Source organism: Emiliania huxleyi (genome assembly GCF_000372725.1).
Source record: "Emiliania huxleyi CCMP1516 chromosome Unknown EMIHUscaffold_131, whole genome shotgun sequence".
NCBI classification, from domain to species: domain Eukaryota; phylum Haptophyta; order Isochrysidales; family Noelaerhabdaceae; genus Emiliania; species Emiliania huxleyi.
In genome coordinates, this window is record NW_005201277.1 from 288,701 (window position 1) to 305,395 (window position 16,695).

Here is a 16,695-nt window from a genome sequence, read left to right on the forward strand (position 1 = left end):
CAAAAGAGGTGGCTAAGGTTTCTCCATGGTCAACCCACGCTGTGTGGGCTCTCCTGCTTGCACACCGGTGTGTGCACACTTTTACGTGCGAAGTAAAAGTGTGCGGCTCCCTGTGCTGCTTCAAACGCGGCCCTCTCCGCCCGGCGTGACAGGGCCACTGGTGTGGCTCGATCTTCATCTTAGGATGCTGCGCTGGCCTCTGGCACACCCAGCAGCGCTCGCGTCGCAGCTACCACCGAGTGGCACTCCGAACAGCATCGCACACCAGCATGGGATCCCGGCGGGATCCGGTAAAAGTGTGCACCCTCCCATAGGCTGTGTGTAGCAATGGCATACTGTGAGAGCACAGCTGCCCGTGCGCGTCGAGCTGCGCCGCGGCTGCAGCGGCATCGAAGCGCCAGAAGGGCCATTTGAGGACCACAGAGGCTCGCCACCAGCGCACAGTTGATGACGCCCACGGGGATGGCATCGCGCACACCCGCACTACGCTCCGGTGGCGCAGAGGGAGCTGGGCATGGCCTTTGCTGCTGCGCCTGCTGCGCCATCACCGCCACTGCCGAGGCTATGCTGCGCGTTGACACTCGCGCTGCCGATTGCTGCCAATCGCGCGGCGTGAGAACAGCATCGCGGCCGCGCGAGCCGGCTTGTGCATATTGCACCGTGGCAGCGGGCTGCGTGCCAGCACCGCCGCGAGGCGTTTGAGCACCGCGTGACGACGCGCGCAGGGCCCTCCCACCCTAGGGCAACCTTATCGGCCATCGGCGGCCCGGGATGAAGCATGATCGTGTCGCTGTCACGCCGACGACAAGCCTCGCACACACACCCTAATATCGGGCAGCGATCAACTTTCGGATCTCGTCGGAGGACCCACGCTTTCACAGTCAGAGTCACGCAGCGCTCTTTTGATTTCGCCTTTTCCTTTTCAGCAACCCAAACACACTACGACGGGCCGCCCAACACACTACGACGGGAAACCGTTGCATCCAGCAGCAGCGAGCGAGTGGCACACGCACACAGACCCCACGCACACTATGCGCGCCAAGCGCACCACCACCGACACACAGAAACGGATACCCCGCCGCACGGCTGAGTCGACGGGCAGTAGGCAGTGCGCCTCGACACCAGGCTGCGAGTGGCGCCGGCTCACATTCGCCACGGCCACCGCGCGCCCGCTCCACACACAACTTGCTGTCCGCTGGACCCGGCGCGCTGGCACACCGCATGCGACACCGGCACACTGGCACACCGGCATCGTTCCTGCCGCACGCGCTGATCCGGCGAGCGCGCGAGCGCGGCACGGCGCGTCTGGACAACGGGCGCAAGCCGTAGCGCGCCGGCTCTGCCGGATGCACACCAATCACTTTGCAGCTGCAGCGCCGCGCCTCGAGAGGTGTTCAGTCCCGAACTGCGCGCCGAATACGGTGACGACGCGGGTCTGATGACCACCGGCCAGCACCCGTCCGGGCCGTGACTGCCTCCTCCCATCAGCAGCGCCGCGCGCCGCTCGTGCCGCGCGAGAAGGTGTTCAGTCAACGGCGGGCGCCTCGCCAGCACTGCCTGGCGCACCCGTCAAAATGTGCGCACACCTCGCCATCTCCGCCGCCTCCGAGGCCACCGGCGCCATGAGTGGTGTCTGCGCCGTCGCCGTGGGGGCCTTGGCCGGCTTGATTGGCCTCAAAGTCAGCTTTGCCGCCCCGCCGCGAGCGCCGAAAAAGCGTCAACCGCGCAACGGCGTGACGGAGAGAGAGCGACCGCGCTGCTTCTGCGAGCCGCTAGGAGCCGAGCCGATGTCTATCCGAAGCCGTCTGCCGCGCGCGTCGGTCGCGAAGGGCCCGCCGGGGATCAGTTTCCACTCCTCTGAGGCTGCCGATCACCTAAACTGCACCCCGTGTGTCGACGGGGCACTGGTGTGGAACCGGGCTCAAAAAAGCGGATTTGACCGTGCGGGTTTCTTTAGCTAGGTTGTTGCGGCGAGCAGGTGGGGCGCTTTGTCTACCTTGTACCTCTGGTTTTTCACATGTAGGGGTAGGACGTACACATACACACCCCCCGCGTCTCTCTCAAGTCGTCAACGGCCCGCGCGCCACTCGGCTGTCGGCTCTACTGCACGTGCTGCGTCGATTCTGTGATGTTGAAGAGCAGCTGCGTCAGCCACCGTTTGGTGGTGACGTCGTCCTTGAGGCAGGCGCTAAAGGTTGCGTCGCGCAGCACGTCCGGCAGGCACTGCCGCAGCGCCTCTCTCGCGCGCGGGTTGTCGGACAGCCGCAAGTAGCACCGCACGATGTGCTTGAGCAGCCGCGCCGAGGGCTGGTCGACGAGCGAGCCCACCAGGTTGCCTGCGGCGCGAGGGGGAGGGTAGGGTGGCAGCGTGGCGGCGGCAGTTCGGCGCGCAGCGGCAGCGCGGGACAAGGGAGGCGTGTGTCGCGGCGCGGGGACGTCGGGGCGGCGCGCGCCCAGGACAGTCGAGACGGCGTAGAATCGCTCTGCAGTCGCGCAGATGTAGGCGAGGCCCGTCTCGTCGAGTAGGATCTTTTGGACGATGAAGGTTGCCACCGTCTTTGAGAGCTCGGAGCCTGTGCGAATACGCCAGAGTCAAGGGGATGCGGCACCGGTGCGGGAGGCAGCCGGCGTATGCGAGGGACACGAATACAGCGAATACGGCGGGAGGCAGGCCGGGTACATGTCCTCTCGAGCGACAGTCGGAGGACACATATCTGTGATTCAGCGTCTAGGGAGCCGCTCCGGTCTCCATGATGCGCAGGCAGAGCGGGATGATCTCTGTCGACAGGAGAAAGTTGATGACGTCCGGGTCGTCCACCTGCGCACGCGCGGGGGGGGAGAGGGTCTCCTGCACGCTGGCGCGGTGGCGAGGGGCCTCTGACGCGGGGGCGCGGGGGAATGATCCGCTTCTGGCGCGCGTGCGGCGCTTCTGGCGCTTCTGGCGCGCCAGCGGCGGCGGCGTGCGTGCGCGGCTGCGTGCGCGCCGCGGGGGAGAGACGCTAGGCGGCGGTGTGGCGCGCGGCTGCACGGCTGCGCCGAGGGCGCGCCTTGACGAGCGCGCCGATGACGCCCAGCGAGGTCAGGCGGAGGTACTCAAAGGGGCGCGTCTTGGAGATGGTGTTGAGGAAGGGGTAGAGGAAGAGCGGGATGTGCGCGTTCAGGAAGAGCGTCCGCGTCTCTGGGTGCGACGCGACGCACTGCAGCAGCGCCAGCGCGTTACAGACGCGATTCGAGGCCTGCGCGGTGAGCGACGGCGGCGACAGCAGCGGGTAGATGGCGACGATCTCCTGCAGCAGCGCCGAGATGGTGCCGAAGGAGTGCCACAGGATGGGCGCCAGGTCGATGAAGGTCTCCCGCCGCTTGCTCAGCTCGAGCAGCGCCGCCTCGCGCTGCTCTGGGTTGGTCAGCTCGAGCACGAGGTGGAAGATCTTCTCAGCCTCGTCTTCTGGGCGCGTGTGGTCAGGGCGCTGCGCAGGGTCAAGCATGCACTCTGTGGAAGGTGTTTGTTCGCGACGCGGGGCAATGCTGGTCTGCCGGCGCTGCAGCGCAAACAAAAAAAGAAATATGTGTGAACTCCCAGTCCCAGTAAGGACCTACATCAGAAAGGCGGGCACTCTCTTGTCACCTTCGCCGAGCTCTCGCTGCGCAGCGGCGCGACCCGCGGTTCGCTGTGTCCGAAGAGGCTATGCTCCTACCGCTGCTGCCCGTGCTCGGCCTCGCACGCACCTCCGCGCCCGCGGCGCTGTCCGCCGCCATCGACGCCGCGTGCGCGCTGCCAGAGGTGGAGCGGCCAGACGCCATCGCGTCGGCGCTCTCCTCGCTCCACTTCTTCGGCGCCGCGTCGCCGCCGCTCTCCCGCCGCGAGCTGAGCTTCGACGAGCTCGAGCAGCTCACCGGCCGGCCGCGCGCCTCCTTTGCGCCCGCGTCGCGCTCGCGCCCGCGCCCCGCCTCGCGGCCGGCCTCGCTCAGCATGGCGGCGACCGTGGTGGGCGTGCAGGGGCTGCTCGCGGAGGCGTGCCTCTCCCAGGGTGCGCCGGGCGGGCCCGTCGGTCCGATCGCCACGCTCCGCACGCTCGAGTGGTGGCAGCTGCCGGCGGTGCTGCTCGCCACCGCCGGCGGCGCTGTGCTGCTGGTGGCGGTCGTGGATGTGGGCCTGCTTGGCGGCGCTCTGCTGCGGACGCTGTCGCGGGCGGTGAGCCCCGAGGCGGAGGCTCGCTTCGCGCGCCACGAGGCGGGCCACTTCCTCACCGCCCTTCTGCTCGGGTGTGCGGTGGAGGCGGTCGAGGCGTCGCCCATGTCTGCGCTCGCCAACCGGCGGCTGCGCGGCTCTCCCGGGGTGGTCGTCCACGCGGCGGCGAGATGCGGAGCCGAGAAGCAGCCGAGATGCAGCCGAGATGCCAAGCCGAGAAGCAGCCGAGAAGCAGCCGAGATGCGAAGCCGAGAAGCAGCCGAGGTGCAGCCGAGATGCGGAGCCGAGAAGCAGCCGAGATGCAGCCGAGATGCCAAGCCGAGAAGCAGCCGAGGTGCAGCCGAGATGCGAAGCCGAGAAGCAGCCGAGGTGCAGCCGAGATGCGAAGCCGAGAAGCAGCCGAGGTGCAGCCGAGTTGGAAGCCGAGATGCAGCCGAGATGCAGCCGAGATGCAGCCGAGATGCCCGTTTGGTCGCCCGCTCCCAGGCGCTCGATGCGGCGGCGGAGGGGCGCGGCGCCCCGGCGGCGGATGTGGACGCGGCGAGCCTCGTGCGAACTGATCTCCCCATATCTCCCCATATCTCCCCATATCTCCCCATATCTCCCCATATCTCCGCATATCTCCCCATATCTCCGCATATCTCCCCATATCTCCCCGTATCTCCCCAGGCGAGCATCGTGCTGATGGGCGGGATCGCCGCGGAGGCGCTCGCGTTCCGCTCCGCCGAGGGAGGCGCGTCGGACGAGCGAGACCTGCGGCTGCTGCTGGAGGCGCAGGAGGGGCGGGCGGGGCGGGACGCGGCCGGCGGCGAGGGCGGCGAGGGCGGCGAGGGCGGCGAGGGCGGCGAGGGCGGCGAGGGCGGCGAGGGCGGCGCGGCGGGTGGGGAGGGCGAGGCGGGCGGGAAGGAGGAGCTGCGGCTGGCGCCGGCGGCGCACGCGCGCTGGGCGGCCGCCAACGCAGCGCTGCTGCTGCGCGCGCACGCGCCCGCCCTCGCCGCGCTCGAGGAGAGGCTACGCGCCGGCGCGACGGTGGGCGAGTGCGCAGTCAGCCTGTCGGAGCACATCCCCCCGCCGCCTTGCGCCGAGCCGAGCGAGCAGGCGTGGCCGCGCAGCGCTGCCGCGTTCCCCGAGAGGAGGGAGACGACACTCGAATTGCGCCGAGGCGTGGCTAGGCGAGCCGGCATTGGGTTCGGGAGACGGGAGCGGTGAACGGGCCGTGGAATCCGAGCCGCGAGCGTGCACCGTGGTGCGGATTTTTGGACCTCGTGTGAGCGAGGACGCCACGCTGCGCTTTTGAGAGAGCGGTTTGATGATTGATCCGCATCGCCGGCGTGGGCGTGCGGCGCGAGCCGCGAGGCGGCAGGCGCGAGCGGCGTCCGCCTCCGTCCGGCCTCTCTACTCTCCTCCGTCGTCGGAATGCCCACAAGTTATCAAATGTGTCGTAAAAACCAAAACGGTGTGTTTCACATGGTGGCGAAGAAACGACCATCACTCCCCGGACAACTAAGGCGAAGAGCGACCATCGCATTTACACAATCACAGACGAACGCTGTGTGCGTCCCGCTGTGCCAGCAAGCCCGCGCGAGTCACGACTCTCGTGGGCCAGCACGATAGGCGCGAAAATAGTCATGCCGAGTGTCGGGCCCTTAGCCGGGCCCCCCTAGCCGCCGGAGGCGGCGCGCCTCAGTTGACGTCGGCGTTGAAGTCGTGCGCAAACAGCACCTCGGCAGACTCCTTGCAGAGCATCGAGAACATGGCGAGCTGGTCGGCCGCCTTGTCCTCGTCGTCCTCCTCGCGCGGCGACTGCGGCGGCGGCGCCTCCTTCTCGGCGACGCCGCCGAAGATGGCGCCCGGCACGTACAGCTGTAGCAGGGACAGCGGGTCGTCGTCGACCTCGAGGCTCACGCTCACCGACGTCTCGCCTCCGTCGCTGGCGGAGTCCATGATGCCCGACTCGATGCCCGTCTCCATCTCGATCTGCATGGCGCCCTCGTCGTCGTCGACGCCCTCCCCCTCCTCCTCCTTGGTGAAGAGCGTCTTCACGGGCGCGTCCCCGAGGTCGGGGCTCGCGCTCCGCACGCGAGACTTGCGCGACGAGCCCGAGCCGGTCGCTCGTCGCTGCTGGTGCCGCGGCTTGCTCTGCTGCTTCGCCGCCTGCTGCTCGTGGCGGCGCTGCGCGCGCGCCGCCTCCTCGAGCCGGCGCTTGTCGTTTATGCGCCGGTTGATGGCCTGCAGCTGCTGCGCGATGGTCTGCGGCGGGTCGTGCTTGGGCGGGCTCGGCGCCGGCGCCGCGCCGACCGGCACGTCGTTAGAGGCGGCGGCGACGGCGGCGGCGGCGGCGGCGGCCGCCGCCTCGGGCTGCGCCGCGACCCGCGCCGCGACGACGGCGGCCGCGACGGCGCCAGCGGGCGACGCCTGCGCCGTCGCCTGCGCCTGCGCCGCGGTCAGCACGGCCCTCGCCTGCGCCGCCGCGTGCGGGGCGAGCAGGACCGAGTGCGTCCGCGGCTCGGAGGTGGAGGCCTGCTCGATGCGCGAGCGCAGGCTCTTGGGCGTCAGCTTAGCAATCACTTTGAAGCCGCCCGACGTGCGCGACGGCGCCACCGTGTTGACCGCTGGCCGCGTCGGGCGGCGCTGCTGCGCGGGCGACTCGTACTTGTCGGTGGCGCACGGCGACTTTGCGAGGTCGAGCAGCGCCTTCTCGGGCGAGAAGGGGTGCTCGCGGCTGCTGGAGCGCGCCGGCACGGGGGAGGAGCACGCCCCCACGGCCTGGCGCTTGGGGAGCGGCGAGGTGCACCGGTCCGCCTCCGTCGGGCTGCTGCTGGCGCCGTCGTGGCTGGCGCCGTCCTGCCACCGCGCCATCTCTGGGTGCGGCCGGCGCAGGCTCCCGCCCCGAGCCGCGCGGCGCTCCTCGGCGGAGGGGTCGTACTGCGGGCGCAGGGGCTCGCGGAAGGGCGACTCCATCAGCGTCTTGAGAAAGTCGCCGCCGACGCCGTCCGCGTACTCGTCGAGCACCTCGGCGTAGTCGTCGAGCGCGGGGCCGGCCGCGGGCGCGACGGCCTGCTTGCTGCGGCGCGGCTTGGGCGCGGAGAGGGCGCCCGTGAGGCCGCCGCGGGCCATCTCGGCCCGCCGCTTGACCGACGAGTTCCAGTGGTTCTTGATGGCGTTGTCGGTCCTGCCCGGCAGGCGCTTTGCAATCTCGGCCCACTTGTTGCCGAGCTCCAGGTGGGCCTGCATGATGATCTGGTCCTCCTCCTCGGTCCACGCATTCTTGGAGATGGTGGGGTTGAGGTGGTTGTGCCACCGCTCGCGGCACTGCGGCGAGGGGGGGGGGGGGGGGGGGTGGTGGAGCGAAACGGGCGGGGAAACGTGGCAGCGGCATTTGCGCGCCTGCTTGCCGATGCGGCCGGGGAGCTTCGCGGCGATGGCGGACCAGCGCTTGGCGCCCTGCTCGGCGACGAGGGAGCGCAGCATCGCGTCCTCGGGATCCGACCACGGCCCCTTGACGATGAGGCCGTCCTGCTCGTTGTCGTCGCAGTCCTCTTTGATCGAGTCGTCGTCGAGCTCGAGCGAGGGCGTGCGGCGCGGGTCGATGGGCACGGGCGCCGCCGGAGCGGGGCGCTTGCGCGGCCGCGACTTGCTCGCCTTCTTGGGCGGCGCGAGGTCGGGCGAGAGGGCGTCAAAGTCGAGCGCTCCCTCGAGGCTGTCGTCGGGATCCGAGCGCGCCGCCTTGGCGGGCCGGCTGGAGGACCTGAACGGCGGGCGAGGGGAGCGAGGTGAGTGGGCGGCGGCGGAGCGGAGGAGGGTTGCGGGCGTGGGGCACGGGCGGCTCTCGCGCGGCGCGGGCGAGGGGAGCGGCGGCGGGCGGCTGCAGAGGTGGGTCAGAGGCGAGACGCTCTCGGCTCGGCGCTGAGAAGCGGGGTCGCACCCGGCGGAGCGCGGCGGCGGGCTCCTGCAGAGAGGCACAGAGGCGGTGAGTAGGGAGCTCCTGGGCGGGGTGAGGGGCCGCGCGAGGGGCCGCGCGCGCAGGGCTCGCGTCGGCGGCTCGCGCACAGGCGCAGGGCGCGATGCAGCTGCGCGCTGGGGGTCAGGGGGGGCGGCGCGGCCCAGGAGCGCGGAGCAGTGCTCGAGGAGGGGCGAGCGCACTTGGGAACAGCGGCCGCGCGCGTCCTCGAGCGCGTCATCGTCCGCGCGAGACGAGAGAACCTCCACCGGTGGAACGCCTGGCGGGAGCTTCTTCGCGCTCTGCTTTCAAAAAAGAATTCATCGCCGGCCCCTTGCGCCTGTAAGCTGTATCCAGGCTTCTGGCAACCCAGACAGAGGGAAACCAGAGGGCCCCCAGAACTTTGTAGCGGGTGTTTGGTGCTCCATTCTGGGCAACTCTCGATCGAGTTTCCCTGAGCAACTTTGGTAGGAGAGAGCTGGTCTGGTGCAAAATCTTGCACAAATCGAACAAAAACCAGGCCCCAAATTACGTGTGAGTGTTAGAGTTGTTTGGTATTGCTAAAAATCTCTCTCTCAAATCGAGCAAAATATCCGGATATTTCCAGGAATCCTCGGGGTTTTGCCGATTTGGCTGATTTTGGGACCAACCGCAACCCCAGCCTCAGACTGGGCTCAGAGCCCGGAATTTGACGATTTGCGCGGATCACACCGATCTCATCCACAGGCTCAGGCCAGGCCAAGGAGGCCCACGCGTGAGTGGGAGGTACGGTACCCTGCGATCTGACGTTCTGGTCCGCCCAGCCCGGGCCCCTGTCCGTGTCGCGATGTCGACCGTCGTCAGAAAACCGAGCAGAAAACACCCCTGCGTGGATCGCGTTACACCAATGGCAAAAACCAAAATGCTACACAACAACAAGAATAACCAACCCAATGCTCGCACCAACGCGGCCAAAGCATAGATAGCAACCTCGAGAACCTCGAGCGAGAACACCCTCCCTCAGCCGGCGCGCTGCAACGCTGCCCTCGCTGCGGGGGCTAGATCCATTTCAGGACAGTTCATGATACGATATAAAAACATTCCCTCGCCGCCCCAGCCCGTCCAGGAGCCCGAAACTCAGCCACCAAAGGAAGAAAGAATTTTACAAACAAAGAAAGAAAACAGACAACGATAGGGAGGGATGTCACCTAGTCCCTAAGAAAGAATCTTAAGAAAACAGACAACCCAAACGAGGGATGGGACGAGGACAGGGTCCCCACCTGCACGAGCAGGATTTTGGAAGGATGATCAGGGACACAGGGGAACGGGAGTGGGGAGCTCATCGCGACACGGAGGCACCCACACCTAGTCCCTAGTCCCGGCTCCAGTCGGGCACTTTTCTTTTTTTGTTCTGCTAGAATTTTTTTGTCGTTAGGGCGGAGGCGGCGGCGGAGGCGGCGGAGGCGGCGGCGGAGGCGGCGGAGGCGCGTGCCGGGGCGGCGGCGGCGGAGGCGGCGGCGGCGCGGGCGGCGGCGGCGGCGAGCGAGGCGGCGATGGCGGAGCTCTCCGAAGAAGCTGCCGCGCGCAGGCAGGCACGGAGAAGCCGGCGGGAAGGGGGAGGGGGAGGGGGAGGAGCGGGTGGAGGAGCGGCTCGCTCGCGCCGCCGCCGCGGCGCGCGAGGGCGAGAGGGCGGGAGGGGTGGCTGACCGGGCCCGTCCATGACGCGTCTTGGACCAGTCCCCGCAACACGAGGCGATGGAGGAGCAGCTGGCGGCGGTGCAGGCCGAGCTCTACGCGACGCAGGCGCCGCAGTTCCTTGTCCCCCCTCACTCGCTCGCTCGCTCACTCCTTCAAGTCCGCACACAGAGTTCGAAACACAAGACTGCGGGAGAGCGTGTGTCGTGAGCAGTCGATGTGTCCCTGATTAATAGTTAATTATTAGTTAATTAGTGAATTAATTCGCAGTCCGAGTGTCCCGGCGCGACGCAGGCGGAGCTGGCGGCGCGCGAGGAGGCCGAGGCGGCGGCGGTGGCTGCGGTCGAGAGGGAGGCGGAGCGGCTTCGCGGCGTCGCGGCGGCGGCGGAGGCGGATGGCGATTGGTCTGCCGGGGCGACATGTCCAAGCCACTTCCCCGACGCGTCCCCGGCACGTCCCCGTGTAGGCCGCCCGCGACGAGCTCTTCGAGGAGGCGAGCGCGCTGCAGCGCGAGGCGGCGGCACAGCGGAGGGGAGGCGGGACTGCGGGGCCTCGCCTCGGAACCTTCTCGCAACGTTCCCTGCAGGCGGCGGCGCAGCGCGAAGCGGCCAAGGCGCGTGACGCGGCGCTGGCGCGCGCGGGGGAGGAGGCGGCCGCCGCCACCGCCGCCGCGGCGACGCGGTGGTGCGGGCAGCAGGGGAGGCTGTACTCGTAGGCCGCGTAGCTGCTGGCTGATGTTGCGCGCCTCAGGAGAGACGGGTGCGGGGGTCGCGCCGCCATGTCTCCCCGCGCCTCCTGTTGAAGTCTTCTCGGAACCTTCCCGCAGGAGAGCAGTGCCGCCGCAGGGCTCGCCGGGCGGTGCGCTGGCGGTGCGGGCAGCGCTCGGGGGAGACGTGGGCGGCGGCGACAGCGGCGGCGGCGGCGGCGGCGGCGGCGGCGGCGGCGGCGGCGGCGGCGGCGGTCGGGCCGATTTGCCGGGTTGAGTGGCGAGAAGTACCGGTACTTGCGGCAGGTGACTAATTAACTATTCATGAACTAGTAATTATTAATTGAGCGGTGAGAAGTACCGGTACTTGCGGCAGGTGACAATCAATTTTCTCGAGGCGGCGCGAGGGGGCTCGGTCGAGGGGCTGTGAAGGGCGTCCTCGTCTCACCCGCGCGGGGGCTTGGGCGCAGGCAACACGAGCTGTGGGCTCCAATTGCGGCGGTGCTAATTAGTAGGTCATTCGTAGTTACTTAGTTCATTAATTAGCCGTGGGCTCCGATCGCGGCGGTGCTCGGGAGCAGTGGCGCCCGACGAGGCTGCCTTGCTGACAGCGGGTCACGACTCCTGGCCTGCGAATCAGGTGCTCGAGCTGACGCCCGACGAGGTGGAGAGCATCGGCGCGGCGCGGTACAGCTTCTCCCTGGCAGCGGGACGACACCGCCGCACGCTATCCCCCATCCACACGTTCGGCGGCGTCTTCCCCCTTTAGGCACGCCCACCGCCCCTGCTCTCTCGCGCTGCTGTCTGAGCTCATGTCGGACCCGACCGCCCTCGCGCACACCCACACGCACACGCACGCCGCCCTCGCCGCCACCGCCGACGGAGCGAGGGCCGTCGCCGGCCTGACCGCGGCCGCCGTGGCCGCCGTCGTCGCCGCCGCGCCGGGCGTCATCTCGAGCGGCCTGGCGACGGCCGTGGATGGCGTCTCTTCGGGCGTCGCTGCGCTCACGGCTGCGAGCCGCGCCGCTCCAGCCTCCGCCGGAGCGGCGCCCGGCGCGGAGGTTGCCGTGTGACTGCGCAGGGCTGGCGGCGCGAGCGAGCCGAACGCATCGCTGTGCCCGAGTCGACCGACAGAGAGTCGTTTTTGTGTTTGGACAGGGAGAACTTGTCGAGGTGTGCCATGCATGTGAGTGTTGCGTGTCGCGTGGCAGGGGCGCGAGTGGTTCAAACAATCTCTGAGTAAGCGAGCCTGTGTATATTGTTTCTCGGTGTGTTTTTGAGAGATTCGCAACAAGAGCACAGAGGTCAGAGCGGCGATTTTCCCTAACATTCCCTTTCAGAGCGCAGGGCGGTACCGAGCAGTGTGCGGCCGCTCATACAGTCGTACAAGTGAATGCAAGGGCAAAAAACGTGAAAAGCTCTCCTGAAAAGTCACTCGAGCACCGGAATGCTGATCTCCAACGCCCCTCCGTTGCCCTGCATCACTGCACATCGCAGCGCGCGGTGGCGCGCGTGCCGCACCAGCGCCTCGCGCAGGGCGGCCTCGCCGCCCTTGCTGTGACTCCCGCGGCCAGTCACGACCACGCAGCGGCCGAGGACAGGCAGCACGGGCACGACCAGCTCGTCGAACTTGGCCTTCGCCTCGGCGACGTGCAGCCCGTGCAGGTCGATGCAGAGGCCCTCGGACTCGCCCGCGTCCGACCCCATCCCCAGGCTCTCGTCGTTCAGCGTCGCAAAGATGCTCGCCGCCGCGTTCTGCTGCGCCGCCCGTAGATTTTCGCGCAGCTCGTCGCAGCGGCCGCGGCAGGACCGCCACTCGGCGGAGACAGCGCCCGGCCCGAGCCTGTCGTCGCGCTTGTCCAGCGTCGCGAGCTTCTCAGCCTCGCGCTCCAGCTCTCTCTGGAGCGCGACGACGGGCCGCCTCGCCTCGAGGTAGACCTCCTGCTTGCGCCGCGAGTCGAGGCTGCCGCCGGTCCGGGCCGCCGCCCCGACAGCGTGCCTCGAGATGATCTCGAAGAGCTCCTTCTCCACCGCCGCAGCGTCGAGGCGGCGGTGCACGAGCATCGCCGGCACGGCGTCGTGCAAGCCTGGCGCGACGGCGGTGGCGAGGTGTCCGGCGAGGAGGCGGAGGAGGTCGGACGCCTGGTAGGCCTGCAGCGCGAGGTTGTCGACGGTGGCCGGGTCGAGGAGCAGCGTGCAGTGTGGGCACTGGAAGCGTGTGGTCACGCTCTGCCCGTGAGGCACGAGCGGGTCCTGCCGCTCCTCGGTCGCCGGGACGGACTCGCGCATGTGGCAGAGGCAGGCTGCGCACGTCGCGTGGCCGCACTCGAGCACCGCCACGCTTACGTCCGACAGGCTCGACCACTTCTCGAGGCAAATGGGGCACTGGCTGTCGGCGTCGCCGTTCCATGAGAACCCGGAGTTGTCGAGCAGCATGCCGCCACGCACCAGCTGCGCTGTATCGGCCGCCGCCACGGCCTCCTCCTCGCCCGCCTCGGTCTCGCGCTGAGCGACGGACGCCTCGACCCGCTCCATCGAAGGAAGCCGCTCGCGCGCGCCAATCAGCAGACCCTCCGTACCCTCCGGCAAGGCAGGCGCGTGTGGCGTGGCGGCCTCCACCGCCCGCCTCAGGCGCGAGGCGTCTCGCGTCTCGGAGGTGAGCACCGCGACGAGCGCGTCCCACGTGTCTTCTCCGGACGCGGCGACAGCGTCCGCCTTTGCTGCCGCGATCTTCTCCCTCTCCTGCTTGCGGCGAGCCGCCTTTGCCGCCTTTGCCGCCTGCTGCTTTGCGGCAAGCGCCTCCTTTGCCGCCGCAGCCTCCTCGGCCGCCCTCTCAGCCTCCACCCTCTCGGCCGCCGCCCTCTCGGCCACTGCCCTCGCCACCTTCGCCTCAACCTCCGCCCTCTTCGCCTCCCTCGCCGCCGCCTCAAAGGCGCGCTCGCACTCAGCGTGGCCCCTCTCCTTGGCCAGCTGCAGCGCCGTACGCCCGCCCGGGGTGCGCGCCGCTGTGTCTGCGCCCGCCCGCAGCAAGCTGAGCACGACGGCGGGGTGGCCTTCCATGGCGGCGTATATCAGCGTGGTGTAGCCGTCGCTGTCCTGCCGGTCGATATCCGCGCCGCGCCGAATCAGCAAGTCGGCCACCCGCTCGTGGCCGTTGCCGCCGGCAGCCATCAGCGCGGTCTCGCCGTCGCTGTCCTGCAGGTTGACCTCCGCGCCGTGCTTCAGCAGCAGGTCGACCACCCGCTCGTGGCCGTTGCCAGCGGATAGCATCAGCGCGGTGTTGCCGTCGCTGGTTTGCTGGTTGATCGCCGTGCCGTGCCAAATCAGCATTTCGACCAAGCGCTCGTGGCCGTTGTTGGCGGCGTCCATCATCGCGGTGCCGCCTCTACTGTCCTGCAAGTTCACCTCCGCCCCGCGCAGCACCAGCAAATCGACCACTCGCTCGTGGCCGTTGCCGACGGCGCTCATCAGCGCGGTGCGGCCGTGGCTGCTCTGCTGGTTGATCGCCGCGCCGTGCCGCAGCAGCAATTCAACCAACCGCTCGTGGCCGTAGCGGGCGGCGCCCATCAGCAGCGTGCGACCTCTCAAGCCGTCTCTCTCGTACGTCGCGTCGACCCGCCCGCCGCCCTCGAGCCACGCCAGCACCGCCTCCTCGTCGCCTCGCTCAGCCGCTGCGACGATCTCGTCGGAGACTTCCACGCCACCGCCCGACGCCTGCTCTCCCGCCGGAGCCGGCGACAGATTACCCGGCCGCACCCGCACGCTCTCGCCGCTGCCCTCGAGCGCCACCACGTACCGCCCGCCCTCAAAGCTCCGCGCCACGCCTCGCCGCCCGTTCAGCTCGCGGCGGGCCGAGAGCCCGCCGAGCGCGACTCGCTGCCCGAGCAGCGGCGCGTCTTCAGCTACCACTGCCGCGCCCGAAGAGGCGCCGCCCGCCCCTGCTCCGCCTTCTGCAGCCGCCGCCGCGACCACTGCCGCCTCAGACAACACCTTGACGCACTCGGTGTTGCCCTCCCCCTTGGCCATCTGCAGCGCCGTCTTGCCGCTCGCACTGCGCGCCGCCGCGTCGGCGCCCGCGCTCAGCAAGCGGATCACGACGGCGGAGCGGTTGAAGATGGTGGCGTACATCAGCGCGTTCCAGCCGTCGCTGCTCTGCAGGTTGATCTCCGCGCCGCGCCGTATCAGCAAGTCGACCAACCGCTCGTGGCCTTCGCCGGCGGCGTACATGAGCGCGCTTTCGCCGTTGCTGTCCAGCAGGTTGATCTCCGCGCCGTGCACCACCAGCAAATCGACCACCCGCTCGTGGCCGTGCTGGGCGGCGCGCATCAGCGCGGTGCGGCCGAGGCTGTCCAGCAAGTTGAACTCCGCGCCGTGCCGCAGCAGCAAGTCGACCACCCGCTCGTGGCCGCTGAAGGCGGCGTACATCAGCAGCGTGAGGCCGCTCATCTCGCCTCTCTCGTACGTCGCGTCGACCCGCCCGCCGCCCTCGAGCCACGCCAGCACCGCCTTCTCCTCGCCTCGTCCAACCGCTGTCACGACCTCGTCAGGGACTTCCACGACACTGCTCAGCTCCGCCGCCGCCGCCGACAGATTACCCGGCCGGACTAGCACGCTCTCGCCGCCGCCCTCGAGCGCCACCACGTACCGCCCGCTCTCGAAGCTCCGCGCCACGCCCCCCCGCCCGTTCAGCTCGGGGCGGGCCGAGAGCCCGCCGAGCACGACGCGCTTCCCGAGCAGCGGCGCGTCCACAGCTGCCGCTGCCGCGCCCGAGGAAGCGCCGCCCGCCCCTGCTCGGCCCTCCACCGCCGCCGCTGCTGCCGCCGCCTCGCGCTGCGCCACCTCCTCGGATAAGATCTTGACGCACTCGGCGTGGCCGTTCTTCGTGGCCAGCTGCAGCGCCGTACGCCCGCCCGAGGTGCGCGCCGCCGCGTCTGCGCCCGCCCGCAGCAGGCAGCGCACGACGGCGGGGTGGCCATTCTGGCACGCAACGTGCAGGGGCGTGAAGCCGCCGTCCGCAGCTTGGTCGACCGCCGCGCCCGCTTCGAGGAGCAGCTGGACGATGTCGAGGTAGCCGTTCCAGCACGCGACGTACAGCGGCGAGAAGCCACCGTCCTTGGCTTGGTTGACCGCCGCGTCAGCCTCGAGGAGCGGCCGGAGGACGTCGACGTGGCCCTTCTCGCACGCGACGTACAGCGGCGTGGCGCCGCCATCCCTGGCTTGGCCGACCGCTGCGCCAGCCTCGAGGAGCAGCCGGGCGCACTCGAGCTGGCCGTTCTGGCACGCAATGGACAGCGGCGTTACACCATTGTCTGCGGCTTGGTTGACCGCCGCGCCCGCCCGCAGCAGGCAGCGCACGACGTTGGGGTGGCCATAGGAGCACGCGATGAGCAGCGGCGTCCAGCCGCCGCCCGCAGCTTGGTCGCCGTCGTCCGCGGCTTGGTTGACCGCCGCGCTGGCGCCGAGAAGCAGCTGGGCGCACTCGAGCTGGCCCTTCGAGCACGCGATGAACAGCGCGGAGCAGCCAATGCCGGTCGTCGCCCCCACGCTCGCGCCGCTCTCGAGCAGCAGCCGCACGGCGTCGGCCTGCCCGCGGAATACGGCGCAAGTCAGCAGCGTGTGCTGATTCTCGGCCTCGAGCCGCGCATCGAGCAGGGCCGTGAGCGCCGGACCGCGCGTCCGCCCGGAGAGGAGGGCGCGCAGCGAGGTCAGGTCGCTTGTTGGAGCGGAGCCCCTACCCATGAGCGCTCATGTATGCATAGAGGCTACAGCTTCGCAAAAAAGACCCCACGCGCGCCGGGCTGCGACGGCCCGGGATGAGCTCCCCACGATGCGACTAAGTGAGATCAATTGACCTACCGGACCTATAGTCCACCCCTATCATGTCTGTACTGACTGCAGACGACCACATGCCACACAGCATCACGCACAAGCACAAGACCCGGGATCGCAAAAAAGACCCGCGGTGCTCACACACCCACGCGCTCGTGCATGCCGAACCAGCTCTAAAAAAATACCTTCGGAACCGCTTTGCCAAGGCGCACAATAGTCCTCAGTCTGGCGAAGGCCAATTCTGTCATCCTGGGCGTCAGCAGCGTGCGAGACAGCGGGTCTTCGTTGCGCGGCGGTCTTTTTTGCGCGGCTGTAGCCTCTATCTCTCTCTCCAAACAGCGAAAAAGCGAAAAAGAA

The 16,695-nt window shown here is 69.0% G+C and overlaps 5 protein-coding genes across 5 annotated transcripts in view; 2 read left to right on the forward strand and 3 right to left on the reverse strand.

The window, feature by feature from the left end:
- EMIHUDRAFT_455063 (hypothetical protein) overlaps window positions 1-1,899 on the forward strand; it is a gene marked incomplete at its 3' end in the record, with an annotated part of 2,880 nt that extends 981 nt beyond the window's left edge. The window contains exon 2 of the mRNA XM_005788900.1: window positions 1,399-1,899. Within this exon, the coding sequence (XP_005788957.1) occupies window positions 1,575-1,898 (324 nt within the window). The remainder of the gene's footprint in view (window positions 1-1,398) is intronic.
- A 103-nt stretch (window positions 1,900-2,002) lies between these two features.
- Window positions 2,003-3,529, reverse strand: EMIHUDRAFT_455065 (hypothetical protein). The gene is made up of 4 exons (XM_005788901.1): window positions 3,048-3,529; window positions 2,743-2,818; window positions 2,454-2,573; window positions 2,003-2,336 (listed from the first exon to the last, which is right to left on the reverse strand). The coding sequence occupies exons 1-4, from the start codon at window positions 3,483-3,485 to the stop codon at window positions 2,101-2,103; spliced, it is 870 nt and encodes a 289-aa protein (XP_005788958.1). The 5' UTR covers window positions 3,486-3,529; the 3' UTR covers window positions 2,003-2,100.
- A 156-nt stretch (window positions 3,530-3,685) lies between these two features.
- Window positions 3,686-5,460, forward strand: EMIHUDRAFT_226305 (hypothetical protein; the record flags this gene model as incomplete). Its single annotated transcript, XM_005788902.1, has 4 exons — window positions 3,686-3,781; window positions 3,998-4,192; window positions 5,096-5,218; window positions 5,362-5,460. 4 exons carry the CDS (start codon window positions 3,686-3,688, stop codon window positions 5,458-5,460), a joined length of 513 nt encoding a protein of 170 aa, XP_005788959.1.
- Window positions 5,461-6,974: 1,514 nt separating this feature from the next.
- On the reverse strand, window positions 6,975-8,420 carry EMIHUDRAFT_417737 (hypothetical protein; the record flags this gene model as incomplete). The annotated part of the gene is made up of 4 exons (XM_005788903.1): window positions 8,333-8,420; window positions 8,115-8,138; window positions 7,577-7,937; window positions 6,975-7,501 (listed from the first exon to the last, which is right to left on the reverse strand). Coding segments are annotated over exons 1-4 (948 nt in total), but the record flags the coding sequence as incomplete, so codon positions are not given.
- A 3,520-nt stretch (window positions 8,421-11,940) lies between these two features.
- On the reverse strand, window positions 11,941-13,044 carry EMIHUDRAFT_226307 (hypothetical protein; the record flags this gene model as incomplete). The annotated part of the gene is made up of 1 exon (XM_005788904.1): window positions 11,941-13,044. The coding sequence occupies one exon, from the start codon at window positions 13,042-13,044 to the stop codon at window positions 11,941-11,943; it is 1,104 nt and encodes a 367-aa protein (XP_005788961.1).
- Window positions 13,045-16,695: the final 3,651 nt, after the last annotated feature.